Genomic DNA, 24,300 nt, shown 5'->3' with positions numbered 1-24,300 from the left:
AGATTGTGACAGTGTCTATTTGAACTAGATAATAAAGGCCTCTTTGTGAGCCTGTGAGCTGGTGTGTAGTGCTTGTCTGTTGTGGCCGATGGCTGACCTACAGTGCACACTGAAGACCACTCATGGTTACTCCCAGACCTGGAATGTGAGGGTATCCAAGCCTGATCCCTCTAGAAGCTTGTGTAGCCTAGAGAATACCTTTTCCCCCAAAGCAGGCTGCTGCTTCTGCAGTGGACTGCATGTCCTTTACTCAGGCCCCACACAGACAAACAGTAGTTTCAAAACCATTTTATTTGGGTAACTGACTGAAGGATTCTCATTTGTAACCAAGATGGAATTCACAGTATGTTGTTACATTCACACTTAAAAAATATATCTCTATGTACAAGACTTTGCAAAGAGATGTAAACATACATTATTTTCCAAGTACACACCTCCTTTCTCCCTGGAGGAAAGGAGACATCCATCCATCCAGCAAGGCAGACCCTCCAGATGACAGACTTACAAGCTAAGCGGGACCACAGGGAGTAGCACTGAATGGAAGGACAGCAGACAGAGGACACAGCTACCAGCAGTTGAGTTCCCAGGAAAATAGGCACTGCTTTCCACAGGGAGTCACCCCTTTCTGAAGCTGTTTACGGAGCCAGTGTGGCTACTGCGTCTTCTCTGGTGTAAGTGACTCCATGCAGGACAGACGGCGGCGGCAGAAAGGGGATGTGGGCACACCACATCAGGTGCTATCAGGTGCACTGTTTTCATCCCAGGCCCAGCCTCCCATACTGTAACTATGTGGCATATACAAGGTACCCTGCTGCTACCCACCCAATCTACTCTTCAAGTTGGTTGGAAAACTCTTGCTTTAAAAAAAAAAAAACAACAACAACAGCAAAAAAACCCAAGGGAAAAGGCATCATGTTATCTCATCCAAGCTGCCCGCCCTAGCCCCCCGACAGGCGGCATGCCAGGTGGAGGGATGGGTGGGGGAACTGGGGGCTGCCCCCCAGGGGGAACAGCTGGAGGTGGGTAGCTGGCTGGTGGCAAACCCAAACCTGGAGGAGGGTGAGGAGGGACTGCATGAGCGGGGGGCAGGCGTGGAGGTGGGGGTGGGAAATTGGGGTTGTAGGTAGGGGGAGGTGGAGGGTAGCCTGGGGTAGGGGGAGGAATGGTGGGTGGGGGGAAGGAAGCTGGAGGTGGGGGAACAGGAGGTGGGGGTGGATTGGGGGGGTAGACATGGGGGTGGTAGGGAAGGTGAGCAGGTGGGCCATAGGCTGGGGGGAGGGCACCATAGGAGGGGCCCTCGGTCTTCATCATGGATTGCAGGCTCTGGTAGCCTTCTCCTGACATGTAGGAGCTGGTGGTAGACATCCCAGTCATATAGCTGGAGGGCGGTGGGGGTGGAGGCCGATGTGGCAATGGTGGGGGCTGGTGTACAGGAGCTGGGTGGGCTGGAGGAGGAATCTGGACTTTGGGGAGGTCACTTGCTTCCACTGGACCAGTTGCTTCAGCCTCACCTAAGGCAGGAGCGAGAGGAGGCTTCCGGTCTGTAGAAGAGAGACATGTCAGTAGGAAGGCCCAGCCCTGGGGCCAAGAGGGCCAAGCAGCTTTTAGGGACCCCCTGGCAGCCTAACTATTCATGGGCACTGGTAAGGTACTGCCATCCCCCAGGGCTAGGTTACAGAAGAGCGAGGGGTGGTACCACCTGTGTGGCTCAACAAGTCTAGAGGTCCTGCACCTGCACCTTCCCACAGCGTCTTCTACAACATCCCCAATGATGCTGGGTCCCCCACTAATTACCAGGCACAGAAGGCATAAACAAGCTCAGCCTAATTCACCTCTCCTAGCACAAACAGGTGGGGGCTTTCTGCCTGTCTGTTCCCAAAGCCTGAGCCTGTCAAATGACAGAGATGACAAAGTCAAACAAGAACCAGCACTCCACAAGAGTGGCATTTCTGTCTGTTTTACTAGAAGGAGAAAGATCAAGCTCACTGCCATTTCAGATCCCAAGGATGGGTATGTGGACAAGCGTGCAGCAGCAGCACTCTTGAGATCGCATTCAGAACAGACCACAGACTTGTCCACAGCTGATGGGGCTGTAGGCTTTGGCTTGGCCTGTAATCCTGAGTCATGGCTGAACCTCTGGAAAATGATCCCAGGAATCTCCCCGATCACCACTCAAAAACTGTGTTCTGGGGATACAGAAATGGCTGAGGGGTTAAGAGCATTTGCTGCTCTAACAGGATCCAGGTTCAGTTCCCAGCACCTACACAGCAGCTCACAACTGTAACTCCAGTTCCAGTGGATCCAATGCCCTCTCTAACCCCCATGGGGACCAGGCATGAACATGCTGCACAGCAACCCCCCCCCCCCCCCAAATCACGTGTCCCCTTCACAGGGCCGTTCAGGAACACAAGCACAGGAGCAAACCTGCTGGCTATAGAGACCACCTAAAGGGAAGTGAGGTGAAGAGCTCCTCAGGTGAAGGCAAGCAGAAGTCAGGCTTGGCAACAGATATGTCAGAGGGCCTTGACTGGGATGATTAGCAGCCACCCTCCTCCCTCAACAAATGGCCATATGTATCTGTAAAAAATCTGCTTAAAGTCTGGGGAAGACAAATGCCCCTTATTTCCAAAGCTAAGTGATGTATATTTTGAAGTACAACCCCTTTAATTCCTCCTATGCCATTCCATGACCAACTGGGTTGTGAACATGCATATCTAGCTTTAATAAATGACTTCTGGGGTCAGGTATAGGCTAGGCTAGACACAGAAGAGTTGGGATTCAAGACTGGCCTGGGCTACACACAAAGACCCTATTTTAAAAAAAAGAAGCTGGGCAGTGGTGGCGCACGCCTTTAATCTCAGCAAATTCAGGAGGCAGAGGCAGGCAGATCTCTGTGAGTTCAAGGCAAGCCTGCTCTACAGAGTGAGTTCTAGGACAGCCAAGTGTTACAGAGAAAATCAGTCTCAAAAAATAAACCCAACCCAAACCAAAGCCCAAAACTGAAAAAAGAAACTGACGACTGACTGCAATCTTTACCTCTGGCTTGTCCAGTACCCAGAGTATTTGCCCCTTGTACTGTGCTGGGGTAGAGGTCTCACCTCTCTGTCACAAGCTGCAGCCACACAAGGCCCCCAAATGTCCTCTAAGCCTGGCTGTTGACCTTAGCATTTCTTCAGTTCATAGAGTTCCACCTTTCTCTACCACTGATTCCTCCTCCCATCCTTCTCACAGCTACCACAGGATCCCAGGGACCTTGTCTGAGGGAGTGCCTGGAGCCTAGCCCACTTATCCATCTTTGCAGCCACATCTCCCAGCAGAAGAGCAATGGTTGCCAGGTAACACTTTCTCCAACTAGGCCCTTCTGGAGCTGACCTGGCTCCCAGGTATTATGTCCTGGGCTGGTCTGTAGTCAACTTATCGGGAATTCCTGTGTTCTGCAGGAAAGGGGTAGGATCTGGGGCATCTAGAGTAGCTGCTTTCTTTGCCTTAAGCAGGGCAGGAACAACTTGCTGGATTACCTTGGGCTCCCTACATGGGCCACATTTCACCCAAGCTAAGCATGGTGCTGCAGACCACTCATTGAGATGCTATGCCTTTTCAAATGGAGACCTGGGATTGTGCTCCCCAGAGCACATATCACCTCTGTTCTCACAGCACTGAAGCCTCTGTGATTGCATATGGACACAGAGAGAGCCACAGCTGGGGCTAGTTATGCACACCCACCACCTGTCAGTACAGCCAACTGTCAAAGCCTGGAACACACAGCTCTCCTGCACCCATTTCTGAGAAGAGTACAAGTAAAGAAAGCTGTCTGGGAAGCCTCCCAGCCCATGTAGTACAGGGACCTCTATACCCTTTCTGCTACTCTCCGGTGACTCTCAATAATCGCGCATTCTTCACAACCCACCAGGAAGACATCTTGTCAGGAGGAAGCAGGTGAGAGACTGTAGTCTGAGAACAACTCTGTTCAGATCTGGATAGACAGTTCTCAGCTGTTAGGGCTTGCTCGAAAATTCATTTACCTCATGTAGTTCAGTAGTTCTGGGTGTGGCTGGTCAGTGACATGTCAAGTCTGCAACATCTACAAGTACCTATTTGTGAAACTAGCAGTTTTGAAAGCTCCTTCCTGGTGCACAGCTATCTTTGCTGGACCCTCCAGGTCATCCCTCCAGTAGGTGGTCCCAAAGATGCTGGGAAAGTGGTATTGGCAGGCACATACCTGGAGGTGGGTGTGCTGGAGGCAATGGTGGGTGAGTGATCTCAAGTTTGGGAATTTTAGGTGGTGGTGGTGGTTCTAAAAAGAAAAAGTGGATTAAAAAAGTCACTTATACCTTCTCACGTAGCTAACCCACATAAGCAGAGAGTTCTTTGGAGAAAAAGAACAGGCATGAGCAAGGCATCCCAGGAGCAGGAAGAGCAGCAGAGCCACCATGAACCCATCAACCCTGCTAAAAATGAACAGCACAGCTCAGACACCTCCTCAACATCAGGACCGGCTGACTGCTCCCTGTCAGCACACTGGCCTCTCTGTCACAGTCCTTCCAACAACCTGAAGGGGCAGTGAGCACTCAGAATACAGACAAGCCCTGCACAGCAGTATCATGTCACCAAGCCCCCTGGGTGCTTACGAGACACTCCTTCAAGTCTACTTTCTCACTCTCATATGGATTTCCAGCTGGCAGGCTGTCAGCTGTGCATTAATTGTGGAAAGCGGAGATCCGGAAGCAGATGAGTAGATGGAGAGAGAATGTGCATGTTCAATAGCACCAATCCAGGTAGAGGCAACAGCAGAGCCTCAGGGCAGGTGCCACACACCACCAGTCCCCAAGGTAAGTGCGAGGTCACCAGAACATGCTACAGAAGCCTAAACCTTAAGCAGGCACAAAGCTCGTGGTTGACCTTGAGTTCCATCCTGCTTGTTTCTGTGGAGGCTTTTGTCCTGGAACTCCAGAGCAGCTTAGTTCTGGCCCCTCTACTGGTTTCTCTCCCACACTGCTGAGCACTTTCTCATGGTTTCAGGTCACCAACACTGGCTGGATTCAGGCCCAGACACCCTTTTGCCCCATCCTCTCCTTCCTCAGCCCGGGGACCCTCTCTACGGTTCAGGTGCATTTCCCTCCCTTTCCTTGGCTTTAGACATGGCATTACCATGCAGTCCCAGGATGGCCTTGAGCTCAGAGTCCTTCAGCCTCCACCTCCAGAGGACTGGGATAACAGGCTCAGCTTGCACAAATAACTGAACTTCCAGGCCCTGCCTCTCCTCCAGAATCACAGCCCTGACTCCACACTGCATCCCTGGACCCCCAATCAGTACCTTTCTTGACCTCCTCTCTCACTGGGTAATTGGTACCACTCCCATCTTCCTCTCCCCACAGCCAGGACAATTAAAGCTGCCACACAGCTGTGTGAAAGCCTTTCTAACAGCCAAGTGAAAAAGTACAGGCTGTATTACTTCATTTAACCTGACACACTAACACTTTATTTCAACATGTACTCAATATAAAATCCTATTCATAACTTTTATGTTCTCTTTTTTTTACACAGCCTTGAAATAACACTGTACTCGGGAGGTAGAGGCAAGTGGATCTCTGAGATCTAGGCCAGCCTGGTCTACATAATGAGTTCCAGGCCAGCCAGAGCTATCTAGTGAGACCCTGTCGCAAAACAAAACAACAAAAAACAAACTAGAAGTAACAAACAAAAGCCTTAGAAATTTGGTGATTTTATGCTGACAGTCCTTAGGATGTGGCCATGTTTCAAGGGCTGGCCTGGCCTCAGTGGCTGACAATCTGTACAGCATGGGGAGCTCCCATGTCAAAGTGCATCCCAAATCCCCCCTTCCTGGCCTGAGGGCCAATGCCAAGGTGTGGCCAGTATCTTTCCATACCTAACCATTTATCTTATTCATTATCCTACTAATGCTGTCAGGAACCTGACCTCAAATGAGCCAACCCTGCCATTCACCTGCATGAAAATCTTTAAAAGCTCCCAACAACTATATAAAGTCTGATTTTCCATGTGGCCTCTGTGATCTGGTCTCTGACCCAACTTGGGAATGAAAAGCCAGGCTTTCAATCTTATAAAAGGGTTCTTCACACTAATCAGACTCCTCCTGTCTGGCCTCACTCTCTCACTTCTTTGCTTCCTGCATCCTTTCATCTCAGTGCTCTGGCTGCTCAGAGGTAGGCCCTCCCTCCAGGGTCATGGTGGGCCAGTTTCTCTAACAGAACCACATTTGCTTATCTTGACTGTAAATCCTACACGACACGGATCACAGCCCACACTGTTTCTTACTCTCAATGCCTGTCACTGGAGCTAAAATTCATTCACCTGTACTGAACTCATCATTCTCCCAGAGAGGTGAGAAAATACAGCTTTAACTTGAAGACCTCACAACACTGTGACTTTCCAGAGTGCAATGAGACCTACACAGGCAAATGACTCTAATTTCTTGCTCTTGAATCCTTCAGATTCTGCTTATCCCATGTTAAAGCATATTAAGCAACTTGTGAAAAAGAAAACAAAAAACACAGCATTACAAAGTGCTTTGGCTTTCTTAAGCCGCTAGGATATGTCCAGGGATCACCTGTGTCCTCTGGCTGCCCACAGGCTCTCTGGCCCTCCACTGTCTTCTAGGATGGATTCATTTCTCACAATAAACACCACTGCAAAAGTCAGTCATTCATAACTACACCTTCATATGTATTTCTAAGCACAATTTTTTACTGACAGTACTGTCTCCACTTACTGACACCTTTAGTCAAAGTACAATCTAAAAACAGACAGTCTGGTGATGAGCAGAGACGACAGCACTCTTGCTGGTAGACAAAGGCAGCCATGGGCTCTAAGCTTAAAGCTGCTGTACACCTGAAAGTCGGCAGAGAAAGGCGAAACTGGAGGCCTGCTTACCTGCGGCTTTAGTCTCTTCCTTGGGAGAAACCACCTGTTATGAAAAGAAGCACAACTGTGAACTGAGCCTAGTTTGGGGGAAGACAAGGCTAAGAATGGCAGAACATGGCCTCTGGCAAAACATTGTGACCTGAACTTGCAGGGCACGCTGTTGGCACCTAGGAGGTCATTTCTGCTTCCTCCTGTCCCCAGGCCCTCGGTGCATGTAAAGCCTATGGGCTTCTGGTGGGAGCTCTGGAACAAATGGCTTCCTTCCCTGGTCAGACTGCTGCCATGGGGAAGATGGTGCTCCACCACCAGCAAACTTTATAAACATTCCATGCTACACACTGGAGCCAGGTCCCAACAGGTTTCAGAGCCCACTGGGGTAAGAGAAGCAATGAAGCTTCTCCTCCTAGCTCTCTGAGGCTATTAACTTCCTGACTTCTGGATGCACAATCTAGACTAAATTTTGGTGGGTTCATCTCTTGCCTTGGGTGTTCATGGGGCCCTTAAATAATGGACTAGCATCAGAGTGTGATGCCAGCAGCTGCAAGCCCACTCACCACAGTGCGCTTCGCCTGTCGGGGAGGACTAGGCTGTGGGGACGGCTTCTTGGGCTGCTGTGCTTGCTGCTGCTGCTGCTGCTGTTGCTGCTGCTGCTGGGTGGACTGCTGTGAGTCCTTCTGCGGCGGCTGTGCTGCTTCAGAGCCTTGAGATGGCTGTGACTGTGGTACTTGTGGCACTTGTGGTGTAGGTTGAAGAGATGGGGGCTGCTGCAGCTGATGAGGGGTGTGATGAGGCATCTGTTGTTTCCCTTGTGAGTAAAGATCCAGGATTTGGTGGCAGATGTCTAAATGACAGCAACAATTACATTTACCACAAACCAACATTTTAAACCAAATTTTCCTAGCAGAGGAAAAAAAATCACCTCTGATTCTTCTAAGAACTAATAAGTAGCAATCACATTTCAAACTCAAAATCTTTGTTGTGCACAAAACTGGGCTCTATTTTTAGTTCATTAAGCTCTGTGCACGTTCAAAGGAAAATCATAGTAGATAATCTAAAGATGCTACTGAAAAACCAGGATAGCTACTGATCTGGGAAAGTCCACTCTTAGGACTTGGGGCCCACAAGGAAGAGTCATCAACATTCTTAAAAGGAAGCTAGGCATGCCAGGTACCTTCCAGAACATCAACAGGGACATCTTGAACAAACTGTTCCCACCATCTCCTGTACATGGGCTTGGAGGTCCATTCTTGTATTTCAAATTTGCACAAGCGTCCCGCAAGATACATTACTGCTACAGCTATGATCTCTGGCTCCCACTGCAGTGACAGGGTGGTGCAGAGACTAGATCAACAGGAAAGAAAACCATGGTTTGCATTGTGATAGCTAACATTCATGACCAAATCAACACACAGAAATTAGTTTCATATTTAGCAACTAGTCAGACTGCTTACTTGTCTACAAGAGCCAACAGTATTATCCATTAAAAAAGCAAGTCTTTAAGTGCCAAAATAAGCTGCTGTAAACCATGGTTACCAACTTGCTTTTTAAAGACATGAACCATAGCACATTTCAGAGACTGATGCACAATGTGACAGATGAGATCAGGCTGTGTCTTCTTTCTAGCTGCTGAGAATCCAGACAGTGTACTGTCTGCAAAGAAACTCTCATGGTTGCTCAACAGTCTGTAAGTCAGATTCCAGATGCTTCTCTGCAGGCCACAGAGTGCAATTGCCAACAACTATAGTCACTGGCTCATTAGGGACATTTAAAGTTCTGCAATCATCACGAGAAACCAAATGGGCCCTAAGCAGTCCAGCATCCACTCTCATTACAGTCTTCACTTTCCCCTCACACCACACTAATGCAGTAGGATGAAAGAAATCTGTGTGGAGAAGCACATGACCTGGAGTCAGCTCTGGGCAAGTCAATTTTCTTCTACTTGGAGATAATGGGTTTGCACTAAATGGCCCATACACTTCTACATTTTTTTTTTTCTTTTTTTTGAGGCAGGGTTTTTCCGTGTAGCTTTGCGCCTTTCCTGGAACTCGCTTTGGAGACCAGGCTGGCCTTGAACTCACAGCACCTCTGCATCTTTTAAAACATGAATTCGGCGGTGGTGCACACCTTTAATTATAATTATATAATTATAATACCACTCGGGAGGCAGAGCCAGGTGATCTCTGTGAGTTCAATTCCAGCCTGGACTACAGAGTGAGATCCAGGGCAGCTTCCAAAGCTACACAAAGAAATCATGTCTCAAAAAAAAAAAAAAAAGAAAAAAAAAAAGAATTCAATCAACATCTGAACACACATACCTGTCATTTACAAATGTCCATGCCATTTGAACCAACTTTTGAATTTTGTTTTTATCACCTAGAAATGAAAAAAAAAAAAAAAAAAGAGGTAATAGGAATAGTAGAAAAGATAATTCACAGGAAGTCACAAGTATTTACTTAAAATCTATTGTGTGTCAGCACAGCAAAGAGCTTTTGTACAGAAAATGATGACAAATGACATGGGTTCACATCCTACCTCTTGATATTCTCTACATGACCTGCACTGAATCACCATTTATGGGAAATGTGGCTCCAAGGCTAATTTTATTAGTCTATTTAAAATCCTGACTCATTTCCCTGTCTCCTATCACTTGGCAACAGGATGACAGAACCTGTTTCTGCATAAAGGAAAAGCATTAACAGCTCCATTATTGCACTGTCTGAGTGAGCCACGGTCTGGGTACATTAGACAGGGAACTTTCTGTTTTTCTCTTTTGAGAAACCTAATCTAAGTACTGTCAAATTAAAAAGATTTGATTTTAGAATGAAAAGTTTTTAAAAAAACAATTGGGGATATGGTTCCGAGTTGAGCACTTGCCTAACAAATGCGAAAGTCCTGGTTCCATCCCCAGCACTATAAAAAACCAACAACAATTCAACAACAACAGAGCAAACCCCCCTTGTCTCCTTACCTTTGAGCTGCTTTGCGTATTTGAGTAGGAACTGGTATGGATGTTCCACTTGTAAATCAAACTTTATGGTCTGCAGTAAGATCCTCTCCAGCACCATGACTTCTTCCTACAGTACAAATGTTGGAAGAGTTGATTATGACCACAGGTCTCTGCCTGCCCTGCGCTCTTAGTTCTATCTTAGCAGATGTTCTTTGCTCCTTCCTACTTCCACTCAGCCTTTTAATATGGGTGCACAGTGATAATCTAAAAACTCAGAAACAAGTGGACAAACCAGAGACAACCTTAAAAAAAAAAAAAAAAGCAAGAAGCAAAAGCTTTTAGAGGCATTATTATGGCAAATACACAAGCCACCTTTGAAAACTAGGCCTTTAAAACCTGATTTTTTATATTGAGTATATGTATGCTCACACAAGGGGTGTGTATGCCATGGTGTATATGTGTAGGTCCAAAAACAACTATGTAGCTCTGGTTTTCTCCACCCATCTTTATGTAGGTTTTGAGGTTGAATTTAGGTCCATAGGGTTGCACAGTCCCAACTGAGCCATCTCAGTGGTTCCACTTTTGGACATTTTGAAGCAGGGTCTCACTCCAGCCCAGGCTGACCTGGAACTCACTCTGTAGCCAAGGGTGGCCTCAAACTCACAGTGACTTTCTCTGTCAGTCTCCCACATGCAGGAATTATAGGTGCGATCCATTCTGCCAGTCTGACCTTTTATTTAAAGATCATGAAAAAATGTAATCCCTCAGGACCTTCCACTGGATGCTGACATGACAGAGGAAACAAGTGGCTTCACAATTCAGAAGCTGTGTGCACAGGGAGAGATCGTGTGTACACAAGCTTTATCATTCCGAGCTTCACTCATTCATAAAAGATGCTGAAGAGAGATCATTCTATCTGAAATGCCACCTCCAACCTTAGCCACATAAAACCCTTTCTTTGTCCAGGGCTCACTCTTGCTCTTTACAGACTTCTGTACATCTCTTGCCATGCATACCTCTGCTATTGTGACTGGGAACTTACTGAGTTTATAGAGTGACTTGGGAAATGGAGGCTTTCCAAACTTTATAGAATTAGCTATGCATAATCCCGCTAACAATCTTTTCAGCTTCGAACAGTTTCAGAGTGTTCTGTTTTATACAAGGCTTATTCTTTAGAGTTTTACTGCTATATATTGATTCTCTGTTCTTCATACTTTACTTTAGCTAGTGCCCTTAAACAGGTACTTCTAGAAGTCACCCATCACACAGCCCAATGATGCCTAACACAGATACTGTGGAATTAGAGAGGAAGTTTGTTTGGCTAAAGAAAAGGTTTTGTGGAGGGTGGAAAATCTCTTATCACTAACACTTGCACAAACACTTGAGTTCTGGGAAGAGGAGACGGGTAAGAGGTTCTTACCCTGGAGCATTATGTCATGGAATGCAGAACACTCTTTAACATTCAGTATTTCCCATCACATGGCAAGTTTGAAGTTTTGTACCCTAGTTTCTTAGTGTTCTCTCATAAAAGCTTTCTAAAATTTTAGGAACTTGCACACTGTAGTAAAACCACCTTTTCTTGCCTATTATTATCATCAGTGCCTGCTTCCCAGAGTCACCAGCATTTCCTCTAAATGTAGAAATCATCTTTACTGAATATGCCAATGACTTCCAGGCTGTGGCCCTTTAGTCTAATGAAGACAGCCCCAGGTCTAGTCTCCCTGTGAGTTTCAGATACTCAGTTAATGGGAGTAATTACAGGTCTCCCTGCAAACACCATTCTCCAGGATGCTTTATTCAGCCTCTGCTTGTCTGTACCTCTGGGTAGATTGCTCTCACAGCATCTTCAAATGATCTTTTAAAGCATGTACCACAGCTAACGATCAGGTAAATGACTATGGGATTAAAATCTATCCTGCCAGTCCATTGTAAGACTACCAAAGCAAAGACAACACCCTGTTTTGCAAGGTGTTTTACGTCTAGTTTTAAGATAGAGGTTGAAAAAATTATGTAATGAATATGTAAAAAATTAGTATTGCTGGGAAAAACAGTTAAAGCAAAGGTAGTACAAAAAAAATCCTCCAGCTAACCACTTTATTTTTCCTGAATACTTACACTGCTAAAACAATTGTTTCACCTCTGCCTAGGGAAAATGTCTCCCTTGACATCTTTATCTTCTTATCTGGGTACTTCCCAGTGCCTCTTAGCTCCCACATCATGTCTGGGAGACTGTGTATGGTAGAGAGGAAGTACTGAAGGTTAAAGGAGGGTCCTCCAAAGTACCCACCAGCAAACAGCACTGCTGTCACGTGCCTTAGGCCTACAGTGGTCCCAGATCTGTGACATCTTACCTAAGCCATCTTAGCTACAAAGATCACTTGCCCTGCGGCCAAGGCTTGGCTGAAGCACATGACTAGCATGCCTAGTCAAATCAATGACATAAGATCTCACTGCTCTGTAGAAATCAGATGTCCACGGACACAGAAAACATTCTTCGAGGGCACATTTTTATAAAGATAAAATTGCACTTCTGGTTACTGCTAACGTAAGTTCTGAGTAGGTTCAAATGGTCATAAACAGGGCAACATATATAATTAAATTCAGGTCAGAATGATCCACAGTCACAACCCTTACAACACATTAGTGTTAGTCATAACCACAATATATAGATGAGTATTCTAGACCCTTGTTAGTTCTGCAAAGCTGTAAGGAAAATGACTGCATGTTTTATATACACATATAAATGTTGCTTTGGAAAAAGAGAAGATAGTTGTTATGAGATACTACAAGATAGTTAAGAAAGAGAAGACCGGGCAGATGAGATGGCTCAGTGGGTAAAGGTGTTGCTTCCAAGCCCGACCACCTGGGTTTGGTGCCCAGTACTCCAGTATGGATAGAGAGAACCAACTCCCTCAAGTTCTTTTCTGACTTCGAGAGGCGTGTGCACACACATATACGTGTGAGATACTTGATTACACTGTGTAAAGATATGTCACTGTGATTGGTTTAATAAAAAGCTAAATGGCCAATAGATAGGCAGGAGGTATAGGCGGGACTTCTGGACAGAGGGAGTTCTGGGAAGAAAAAAGAGGGAGTTGCCAGCAGACACAGAGGAAGCAGGACATGAAGGAGGAGAGGTAAAAGCCTCGAGCCATGTGGCAACGCGTAGATTAATAGAAATGGGCTAATTTAAGTTATAAGAACTAGTTAGAAGCCGGGTGGTGGTGGCGCACGCCTTTAATCCCAGCACTCGGGAGGCAGAGCCAGGTGGATCTCTGTGAGTTCGAGGCCAGCCTGGTCTACAAAGTGAGTTCCAGGAAAGGCGCAAAGCTACACAGAGAAACCCTGTCTCGAAAAACCAAAAAAAAAAAAAAAAAAAAAGAACTAGTTAGAAACAAGCCTAAGCTAAGGCTGAGCTTTCCCAATAAGTCTCTGTGTCATTATTCAGGAGCTGGTTGATGGGACAGAGAAAGACTCATTACACACGTACACAGGCATTCAAATACAAAAGTAATAAACAATCACAACAGCGCATGTCTTCTTGAGTCAGAAGCAAGTCAGCTGGGAATGAGAGTCTGCTGAATCTCCTGGACATGCTGCCATTCTCAGAGTTCTCAAGTGCTGTCCTGCACATCAGGAGTACTTGGTCAAGCCTAGGCCATATGACCTCCCCTTGCAAAGCCAGGAAGGCTTTCCCATAAGGTCCGCTTAGGAACCCAAGAACTGGCAGGCACAGTAAGTAGCTTAGAGCCCTTGCCAACACTCCAGGTGGTAAGATTTGAAGGCAGGGAGTTTGAGTTCTTACCTTTGGGTCATCTCCAAACTGGCCAAACTGCACATCATTTAATAAACTACGAGCTGTTTTGATGATATCTTTACACTTTTTTGGTGTTTCCTCTACTTTCCCAGCCAGAAAGAGACAACAAGCTCCTGTTACCTAAAAGAGGAATAGACACTCTTGACTGGTTAGCAAAGATCCCATGAGACAACGTGAGAATGTCCTGACCTTACGGTTAGCCAGTCCTCAGTCTCCTATCCATAGCTCATTGCAAATATCCCAACCCTCTGAAAGCTGGAAGGACAAGCTAAAGAACCCTAAAAATAAGTGGCTTTATAAACCAACTGAAATTTACAGTCTTCAGGTTGTGGTGTGTGTGTGTGTGTGTGTGTGTGTGTGTGTGTGTGTGTGTCTGTCTAAGATGCATGGCACCTTGGGTATGAGCCCTCAGCCTGCAATAAAAAGAAACATGATTTTTTGAAGAGAATAACTGAGGGAACAAAGTCCCGGGTAATTCCTTTCCTACTCTAGATGGAAGGACAACGACAACAGCTCAGTGAGCAGAGCCTGCTCTGGAAAAAGCAAGCTCAGTCTGTCAAGGCCAAGGCCACACTTGCTTTCCTCCCTGCTGTGATCTAACGTGTGCACCTGCTCTGCTCCCCAACTTACATGTTGAAACTAATCCCTAGAGTGGTAGTACTTAGGACTTCTACCCTCCTGAAAGAGGTCTGAAGCAGTCTGCTCCTCTCTACCACTACCTGAGGACACAGCAAGAAGGCACACTTTCTATGAAGAATGGGCTCTTACCAAACACTCCATTTGTCAGCACCTTGATCTTGAACTTCCGACTGTCAGGACTGAGAGGAATTATGTTTCTGATATAAATTACTTAGTCGAAAGTATTCTGTTACAGTAACCCAAAGAACTAAGCCAGAGGCCCCGCAGTTGCTTCTGGGCCCCTTCAATTCTACACACTATACTTGTCATACGATTCTGACTGCACTGGATGTTAGACACTGCCAGTGGATGAAGTTGACACTGACACTACCTCCTTTAAGAACCTCACAAGCCAACAAGGAAAACAGGTATTATTATTATGAGCTGACTCAGCTTACCTTCCCATCTAGGGTCCCCTCACTTTTTTTCCCCCAAATGATTTTTATTTTATGTATATCAGGATTTTGCCTGCATGTCTGTATGTGCAACAGATGCATGCTGGTGAGGGAGTCATATCCCCTGAAACTGGAATTATAGGTGCTGGGGATTGAAATGGGATCTTCTGTAAGAGCAGCATGTACTCCCAGCCAGCCAAATAGAGTTCCTGACTGATGACTGGTCATCACACCGTGTGCCTCCTTCTGCATCTTCTCAAGCTGTTTCTTTTAGACTGCTGTCCTAGCCCATACCAGCCCCTGTATATATTCAAAACTTAGCTTTCTCCTGGCACTCTCTCCCTTGCACGGTCTACTTCCTAGATATAATTAATATCCCCCTTGAATAGTACCATCCTGTCAATACACTTAAGTTATGGTCTTACTTAACCCAAGTTTCTCTTGTGAAAGATAACAAATAAGTAAATTGTTATATAAATTATAGTAAGACTATGGTCCATACTGACCCAAACAAAAAAAGATTTCAACAATGTTAATTGGAAAAAAAGAAAATTCAAAATGGAATTTGTTTATATATAGCATGTACTCATAAGAACAACCATTTTCTGGAAAATAAGATGAAAAGACCCATTAGCCAGTAAGTAGAGATAGCAGGACTTGAGAGTTACACTTACGTATCGTGGGAATTGCTTGAAGGAATGAAACATATAGAATCGATGAAAGTAAATGATTCCAGTTGCCAGGGTGTCATAGTGTCTGTTGTTCTGGTTAAGGCTTTGTCTAGGAATGGCTACAAGTTATGTTCTTAGCTAACCTAAGAGAAGCAACAAGGACAGCCCATATCAACCAAGTCAGCCATCAAGTAAATGGGTGGGAATTAGAGGCTATCAGAATTCTAGTGTCAGAATGAGTACTGCCAAGATTTGTAATTTAGCAAGCCACAAGAAATACTTGAGATGTGATCTTACTAGGGCTGGTTTTCTCCTAAGTAGCCATTTGCTCAACAGCTAAGTCTACATATTTAAATGATAAGACAGAGACAGAATCCCTGAACAGCCAGTCAGACAACTTCGACATCAAAGGTACCGAAGACCCGTGCTAGTGCACCAAAGGACTGCATGTTTGTCTATAGCAGCTAATCTAATTCTTAGTGGTGGAGAGCTTATTCACAACAAATCCCACGGAGACTCAGGATACAACCCCAAACGTGTGCCCACATCAAAGATGAAGCGAGCCCCCTCTCGGCGGTACCGGGCCTCAGTGGCTGGATCAAGTCCTTCAAGTTGTGAGGGTGTATGAGCCAAGTCCTTCTTATCCCAGTACCAGCATGGTTTAGTGTGGTCCAGGTTTGCTGATGTGACTGAAGGGCTTGAATTTTCTTTGTTCTCCTTCATTTATTGAAGTAGCCTTGTTCTTCCCAAAAGGGCCTCTGGAATGTTACAATCCTAAGAGAAAGAAGGAAAGATGCAAAAAGGATACCACACTATTAATAATTTCAATCATAAATAATCCATAACTACACAACATGGCAAACAAAGGATCAGCTGAGGAGCTGGAGAACACTGTAGGTGAGAGCAGCTCAGACTGATTGCATGCCTTTAATCCCAGCACTTGGGGAAGGAGCAGTGTTTGTGAGACGCAACCAGAAAGACCCGAACATTCTGCCCGAGGCCAACCTGGGGCCCAGCTGCTGATCCTGCGAAGCCCAACAACTTGGAGGTGTTGGTGAGATTGCCCTGCTGAACAACCTGTTCAGCTGAGATCCATTTGGGAGAGGTTTCAGAATCCTACAGTCCGCAGTCTGAGGAAACAAGATCAGCTGAGGAATTGGTGAGCAAGCAAAATGAGACCCGAGAACGCAAGAGTAGGAGCCGTCTAGCCACTGAACCAGATCACCAGAGTCATAAACCCATGCTACACTGACCAGGAACAGGTAAGGCCCCATCTCCAGACCGGCAGACCAGGTCTCTAGCCCCTAGGCCCCAGCCATCGGAGCCCCAGGGACCAGGCAGCTACCTTTCCCTGCTCCCTCACCAAGAAAACCATCCCATGCGACACCAACAACCACTAGAACCATAAGCCCACCCTGCAATAATTGGGAACAGCTGCTCCCTGAGACAGAACCCACTAACTGATTGGACTAAGCTGCTCCCAGAGAAACAGAGCCCAACAGCACCAATTCGACCAAGAACTCCCAGAGGACCAAGACTAACAATTAGAACAAGAGAGGCACCTTCAGACACAGACACCGCCTGCACCGAGCAGAGGAAGAGATGAGTGGACGCCAGTGCAAAAATACAGGCAACAACATAAAGACCTATATGACAACATCAGAACCTAGGGATTCTACACCTGCAAGACCTGAACATACCAAGGCAGAAGAAGCAGAAGAAATCAATCCTAAAAATGACTTTAAGAAGATGATAGAGGCCCTTAAAGAGGGAAAAAAAAACCTCTCTTAAAGAGGAAATAAAAAATTCCCTTAAAGAAATGAAAGGAAAAACAAACAAAAAATTGGAAGAAATCAAAGAAAGCCAAGAAAAAGTAATTAAACAGATGAAGGAAACAGTTCAAGATTTGAAAATTGAAATCGAGACAATAGCGAAGACACAAACTGAGGGAATGCTGGAAATAGAAAATCTGACTAAACGAACAGGAACTTCAGATGCAAGCATAACCACACAACATGACTGAGGCAAGACCCCTCAACCCGCAACGTACTACTGATTGCTAGTTCAAAGTTCAGGGTACTCTCTCCAAAGCCAATTCAACACACACCCTAACTGAATCCAGCACTGATCAATCTGAGTTAATGGTGGTTTAGGACAGCATTCCATACGCTGAATTCTAAAGCTAAACACAAGTCTGGATGCCCTGCTTTCTCTCTGCCTTTTGTTTTCATTGACATATAGCCTCTGTTGCTGGTTTAGATTCCATTCTTCAGTACAACCTGGCCTGTCTGACACCCTATGCTCATGTTCCCATATTACCCATCTCTACAATTAGCACCTACTAGTCAGATTTCCTGGTTTTTACTTGATTGCTCTTATGAATGTCATAGGATTGGTTTAACTCAGGAGGTGGTCCATGAGGAAGCATCTCCTTTAGATTTTTCTAGTTTCTACCTCCTCAGACCCTCCAAAGGCTCTAGGTTGACAGCAGATGGAAACAAAGAACTTACTCAAGGTCACCAAAAGTCAGTGCCTTGCAAAGTGGCTCAAAAGCAACATTTTCACCCTGGCAGCAGAAGAGTTCCAAACGAGGGGGTGGAGTCAGACAGTCAAGTGAGGAAAAACCCAGTTTCAGACTCAGGCCAGAGGCCCATCATTGCATCTAGAGGCCTGCCTTCTTCAAGGCCTGTATCATTTCTGGTGGGAAAGCTGACAACCGTAGGGTGGAGCACTCTGCTCCTAGCACCTGGGCTGTTCTAAAGGGAATCTAGTCTTTCCTCCAGCAGGAAGAACCAAGCAGCTGGAGAATGCAGCTGTTTGAACGGTCCAGGGGAGAACTCTGATAGACTTTAGGGAAAGTCTCCGAAAGCAAGAAAGGGACAGAGTGGTGCAGAATTAAGAGTTTTCATCTTTAACCCCACAAGAAATGAAGGGGAAGCAAACTGAAAACAGAGGTAGCAATCAAGAGTGGCAGACATTGAAGGAAAATTAAAGGATTAAAAGTCATCAAGGTATTCAAGGGGCTGGAGAGATGGCTCAGCAGTTAAGAGCACTGGCTTTTCTTCTAGAGGTCCTGAGTTCAGTTCCCAGCACCTACAGGGTGGCTCACAACCTCCTATAATGGGATCTGTGCTCTTTTCTCTCTATCTGCAGGTGTACATGAAGACAGAGCACTCATACATTAAAAAAAAAGTCAAGGTATTCAAATGGGCAGTGAGTTAAGAACACTGAAAGGGGACTCTGTGGTGATGGTCACACACCTTTGAATACTGTAAGAACTACCGATTTGTACATTTTAAATATTTAATTTTGTTTGACATGAACTATATCTCAATAAAGTAGATTCAAACACTCAAAAGAACATTCTTAGAAGTGAAAATATGGAAAAAGAAACCTAAAGCGGGCACTAAGGAATGAACAAACTATGAAATAGCTATAAACATTTTGTTATTGTTTTTTCTTCCCAGCATAAAAAAAGAATATTTGCAATCAGGAGAAAGCCCCATAGGAAGGACCGTTTTGCTCTCCACTCCTCTGTCTGTCACCACTGCTTTACAGTTAATTCATACATAAGTGAGTTTTTACATAGATAACTGTTTTTCCATATTTCTGCAGGCTGACTTTTCAGGTAGAAGTTTCCATGAATATCTCAGGTTCTTTAAACCTAATACTTAGAAAGCCAAATTCCTTCCTCTTGCCTCCCAGCAAAACCAAGGACCTAGGCTGAGGAGTTTAAAAAAAAAGGAGAAAAATCAACACAGAAAGGAAGCCCTTTCCTGAGGAGGAAAGAAAAGTTGGGAGGAAGATGTGACAGGTGATATGTTAGGGGCAGGAAGTAGCTCCTGAGAGAGGATCTCAGAGGCCGGAGCAGAGTTGGGTGGGGGAAATAACCCAGTGAGCAGATGAGGCTGGAAAGATCTCAGAACACATGTGGAAAACCATACTTGTTCAGGTCTATAGTACCTTGATGTCACTGATCACACTTCATACCAATAGTGCACATAATAGTACTAACTGGGTATTCACTAGCCTTCATTTATTAATGAGACTTTAGTTTAGAAAGCAGTTTATACACTACTGGGCGTCAAAAATTGGTGTTCACATAATTCTTACAGTCTTCTTGCCTGGAGCTAGCTATGTAGCCCAGGCTGGCCCAGAACTCACAATCTGGGATTAAAAGTGTGCATTACCATACCTCGTATAATCCCTCCCACCTCCTTTCATTCTCTTTTCTTTGAGATAGGTAGGGTCTCTGTCTACATACCCCGGTTGTCTTGAAACTCACTATGTAGACTAGGCTGGCCTCCAACTCACAGATGTAGACTAGGCTGGCCTCCAACTCACAGAGGTCCTCCTGCCTCTGCCTACTAAGTGTTGGGATTAAAGGTGTGCATCTCTATACCTTTTTGTTTGTTTGTTTGTTTTTAATCTCTCTCTCTCTTTTTTTTTTAAGATTTATTTATTGTGTATACAATGTTCTGCCTGCATGTATGCCTGCAGGCCAGAAGAGGGCGCCAGATCTCATTACAGATAGTTGTGAGCCACCATGTGGTTGCTGGGAATTGAACTCAGGACCTCTGGAAGAACAGCCAGTGCTCTTAACCGCTGAGCCATCTCTCCAGCCCTGTTTTTAATCTCTTATGTTACTTTATTGTACATTTAATCTCAAAAATTTATGTGTGAGATGTGTGTGTGTGTGTGTGTGTGTGTGTGTGATATATATATATATATATATATATATATATATATATATATATATATATATATAGAGAGAGAGAGAGAGAGAGAGAGAGAGAGAGAGATTGAGATTGAGTTGGTTGGCTATGAAGTATGATCCAGATACTTTGTAGGTCACGGCTCAAAAAATTTTCAGTTACCATGTCACACAATGTTTTCTTAGTCTCAGAATTTATCACTGAGAATTTGAAGTTAATGGAGCCAAAGAGACAGCAAACAGCATTGTAGAGTTAGCAAGTAAATTAGGCAGAAGCCTGATTTGCTGACTCTAAGATACTGCATTTCCCCAATCTGCACATTACTTTGTTTCTATAAATGCAACACTGCATCATAGATCACTTTTATGAAGACAGGGCTTCCTTTTACAGCAGGTGAGATTCTGTAAACTTAACCATTTTTAGTAAGTTGCACTTTGTCAGTGTGAGTTTATTATCTTTGCTTTTACAAATGGTGGAGCTAAGGATGTAGCTCCATGGTAGAATGTTTGTCTAGTGTGCCAAGGACCTAGGCTCAACTTAGCACTGCAAAGAAAAAGAACATCTCAGTGTCACCTAACATGTTCCTTATTTTTACTACATTGTCTGTTTGTGCATTTATTAATTTGAGAAGCACAATTCTTTTAAAAAAGATTTTAAATTATGTGAATGCACATGTGTCTGTGCGTAAGTATGTGCACGTGTCAGCAGAGGTCAGAGGCTAGAGTTACCAGGATGTTGTGAGCCATCTGACTTGGGTGCTGGGAACTAAACTTGGAATCCTCTACAAGAGCAGTATGCATTTTCTTCTTCTTTCTTTTCAATACCTACATTCCATAGGAAAAAAAAATTGTTTTTTTTTTTTTAAATTTTATGTGTATAGGTGTTTTATCTGCATGTGCGTCTGCACCATGTGCATGCTTGGTATCTTTGGAGGTCAGAAGACAGTGTCAGATCCCCTGGGATTAGAGTTACAGACATTAGTAAGCCACCATATGTGTGTTAAAAATTGCACCTGGGTCCTTTGGAAGAGCAGCTAGTACTACTGAGCCATCTCTCCAGCTGCTGGTTGCAGTCTTAACTTCTGAGCCATTGCTGTAGCAGGGAGAACCATGGTTCTTAGACACTTTGTTTGCGATTCAAATATTAATCTGAGGAAGAACAAGACTAGAGCCCCATAGCTTACCTTTGAGGATCTCTCTTCAGGCTGACATCAACCTGCCAATCAACAAGTCTAGTTTAGTAATAGGACCACAAATCAACCTAAAGATATATGTATATTCTTAAAGATATATGTACTTCTTGTGCCAACTAAGATATAGACTATTTTATCCTCAGATGAAACCTAAATGTACTTATGTCCAGCAACCCACTATTTACCACAGTGTAACCAACTCTGGGTACATCCATGTGTATGAGGGTGTGGTCTCCTGTGTGGGCATATGTAGAGGTCAGAGGATGACAGAAGGATGTCATCCTCAATCTAACTTTTGAGACAGGGTTTCTCACTGAATCTGGAGAAGTTTCAGCTAGATGGGCTGGCCAGGCAGTGAGGCAGAAGGATCCACTCTGTTTGTAACACTGGAGTTACAGGTGTATCATGATGTCTAGCTTTCTAGGGTGCCAGGAGTCTGAACTCCGGTTTTCGTGCTTGTATAGAAAGCACTTTAACCTCAGAGCCAACTCTCCAGTCCCATTTTTTTGGTATGTATTTTTAGAAAGATTTATTTTTTTCATTTATGTGTACATGTGTGCCTGTGTAGGTTCCAGTAGAGGGCACTGGATTCCCTGTGGCTGAGACTCTAGGCTGCCAGGAACTGCCTGTCATGGGTGTTTGGGAACTATGCTCAAGTCTTCTGAAAGAACAGCAAGTACTCTTAGCTGCTAAGACATCTCTTTAGCCCGAGTTCCATTCTTTAACAAAAAAGAAATGTAATCTGCATCACTTTGCTTTTTTCTTTCTGAAGTCTGACCATTCATCAGTTCTTACATCAAAGAGATAGCTGATCTTACTCTAAGAAAATTCCAGAAGTACCAGTCTCTACTGTAGTTCTCCACCATTAACTGTATTTGTAGATATTCTCAAAAGCTCTGAACAATGTTACAACATTGAAATTACTCTGTAATGTAAATGCTATCTAATTTATCTGATCTAAAGAATACGAATTACATTTAACCCAACTAGGTATTGTTTAAAAATTCTTCAATTTAATTCCCTTTGACTATCCTTACCCAAGTTTAAAGAACACAAGCAGAGAACTCTTTTCTTCTTTTTATATACTCAGTGAACTTGCTCCATTCAGGCATCATCTCCTAAAACAAGCTCACTCACTTTATGTCAATATCATGATCAACTAACAATATGCCCGAATAATACAGCAAAATATGTGAATACCAGACAAAAGGAGAAAACCACTAAAACCAATTCTACTCATCACAGGAGATTCTTTAGCAAAGAAGGATCTTGGCAACATTGACAACTTTAATCAAAATGTTTACCAACATTACTAAGGCCATCACCCATCTATTCTAATTCACTCAGCAAATAACAGTTTACTAAGTGTCATATAATGGTCTAGGTACTGGGGCTTGAAATCTCTACACTTTCATGGAATCATTCATAGAAACGTGTAATGCATGTCCACAATAACAAGGTGTTGCCCAATTATTCTGTAAAAAAACAATATATATCAAGATATCACCAGGGTCAAGTATGTAAAACATAAAAAGCCAGTCTTTAGCCCAGACTCGTGGCACATGTCTTTTTAACTCCAGCACTCCGGAGGCAGAGCACTCTTTGACCTAGAGGCCAGCCTGGTTTACAAAGAGAGCTCCACACCAGCCAGGATTATACAGGGAGATCTTGTCTTTAAAAAAAAAAAAAAGCCAGTCTGTAGTAGCTGATCAGGCTGTTTCTTACATCAGATGACTTATGGAAAGGTCCGTTTTATCGGCAGTCCTAAGTTAAGAACACTACCAAGTACGTTATGCATGTTAAACTGTTGAAAAACTTACAGATAAACATACAGATGTATTTCGACACTTACTAAAGATCAATTTCCCTAACAACAAGCTGAACCAATCACCCAGGAGAGGATGGTGTCTGGATAAGAACAAGTCTAACTGAGGAAGTCCCCTTTTCTTCATTCCTCGACCTACTCTTGTTCCACAGTCCAACAGTCACGGAACGCTCTCCAAAGTCTCAAGCCTAAATAACAGAGGGATCCACATGCCGGGAGAAAGTAGTGATGACCGGTCAGTCTGCGGCAGTGGAAGCCCTCCCTCCCTTTTCTCACCTGCTAGAACCCACCCCTCAAATCGCAAACACCTTCCTCTGGGAGGTCGGCTACCAGTTCTTGGCATTAGTGTCGCACCCCCAGCCGCAGATCCTCTCCCGAAGCTCCCTCGCCTCCACTCAGCGTCGCCTGATAATTTCAACGTGTATCGGGGTTAGAGGGCGGCGGAATCCGGGAAGTGGAACTCTCCCAGAGAACCCAGGAAGTTGGACACACCCTACTCGGAACACCAGGTGCGCGGAAGGTGAGCGGCGCTGCCCGCTGTCAGCTAGATACTCACCCCTCGCCTCAGGCAAACCCCTTAGCAACGTCTCTCCTTCCTGACAGCAGCCATCTTGGATGTGGAATGTCGGGGAATACGTCATCACCCTGCGTCTCGTGACGTTCTAAGCGTCTGGAGGGGCGGCGAAAGTCAGGTGCCCATCAACCAATTAGAAGAGAGTAAAGCTAAAAAAAAAAAAAAGAGTAACAAGTCTTTCGTCACTTCTCCGCCTACCCTGTGGACCTGTGGCCTGCCGCCTGTAAGGGGAAGGGAACCGCTCGAATTGGTCCTCCCATCCGCCCCGCCCAAATGGCGAAAGGGAGTTCGGGAGCAACCGAACCTGTTAACGGAACTTGGGTTTGAAGGCGGGGCCAGGGCGCCCGTCGTTCAATCACAGCGCCACCATGGGCGAATTCTAACCAATTGTGTCCTTGAATCTGGCTCCGCCCTCGTTCCTGCTGTCCAATGGCTAAGCAGTACCCTAGCAGAAGGGCGGCTGGGCAGCGGGGCGGGGCCGCGCCGAGGCGTGTGAGGTGCGGGCCAATAAACTGCGGCGGCGGCGGCCTGTGGGCGGGGCCCAGAGGCGGGCGGAGCCGGGTAGGGCCTGGGCGGCGGGGCTGTC

At 45.1% G+C, this 24,300-nt stretch overlaps 2 protein-coding genes across 3 annotated transcripts in view; one reads left to right on the top strand and one right to left on the bottom strand.

Moving 5' to 3' along the window:
• Positions 1-863: 863 nt before the first annotated feature.
• Positions 864-24,258, bottom strand: Ccnk (cyclin K). 2 transcript variants are annotated; one of them, XM_059279301.1, is made up of 13 exons: positions 24,019-24,258; positions 23,697-23,863; positions 21,307-21,338; positions 15,935-16,182; positions 15,412-15,493; positions 13,653-13,784; positions 9,869-9,974; positions 9,216-9,273; positions 8,072-8,241; positions 7,455-7,741; positions 6,910-6,943; positions 4,220-4,294; positions 864-1,541 (listed from the first exon to the last, which is right to left on the bottom strand). In XM_059279301.1, exons 4-13 carry the CDS (start codon positions 16,129-16,131, stop codon positions 916-918), a joined length of 1,767 nt encoding a protein of 588 aa, XP_059135284.1. In that variant the 5' UTR covers positions 16,132-16,182; positions 21,307-21,338; positions 23,697-23,863; positions 24,019-24,258; the 3' UTR covers positions 864-915. The 2 variants fall into 2 exon arrangements, with proteins under 2 accessions (XP_059135284.1, XP_059135285.1); XM_059279302.1 differs by lacking the exon at positions 24,019-24,258 and adding an exon at positions 23,913-23,986 and having other exon boundaries at positions 23,697-23,810.
• Setd3 (SET domain containing 3, actin N3(tau)-histidine methyltransferase) overlaps positions 23,887-24,300 on the top strand; it is a 67,605-nt gene continuing 67,191 nt past the window's right edge. The window contains exon 1 of the mRNA XM_059279304.1: positions 23,887-23,937. The gene's annotated coding sequence lies outside the window, so the exon portion shown is untranslated. The remainder of the gene's footprint in view (positions 23,938-24,300) is intronic.

Source organism: Peromyscus eremicus, chromosome 14, assembly GCF_949786415.1.
Source record: "Peromyscus eremicus chromosome 14, PerEre_H2_v1, whole genome shotgun sequence".
Taxonomy (NCBI): Eukaryota; Metazoa; Chordata; class Mammalia; order Rodentia; family Cricetidae; genus Peromyscus; species Peromyscus eremicus.
This window is presented reverse-complemented; position numbering and strand designations above follow the sequence as displayed.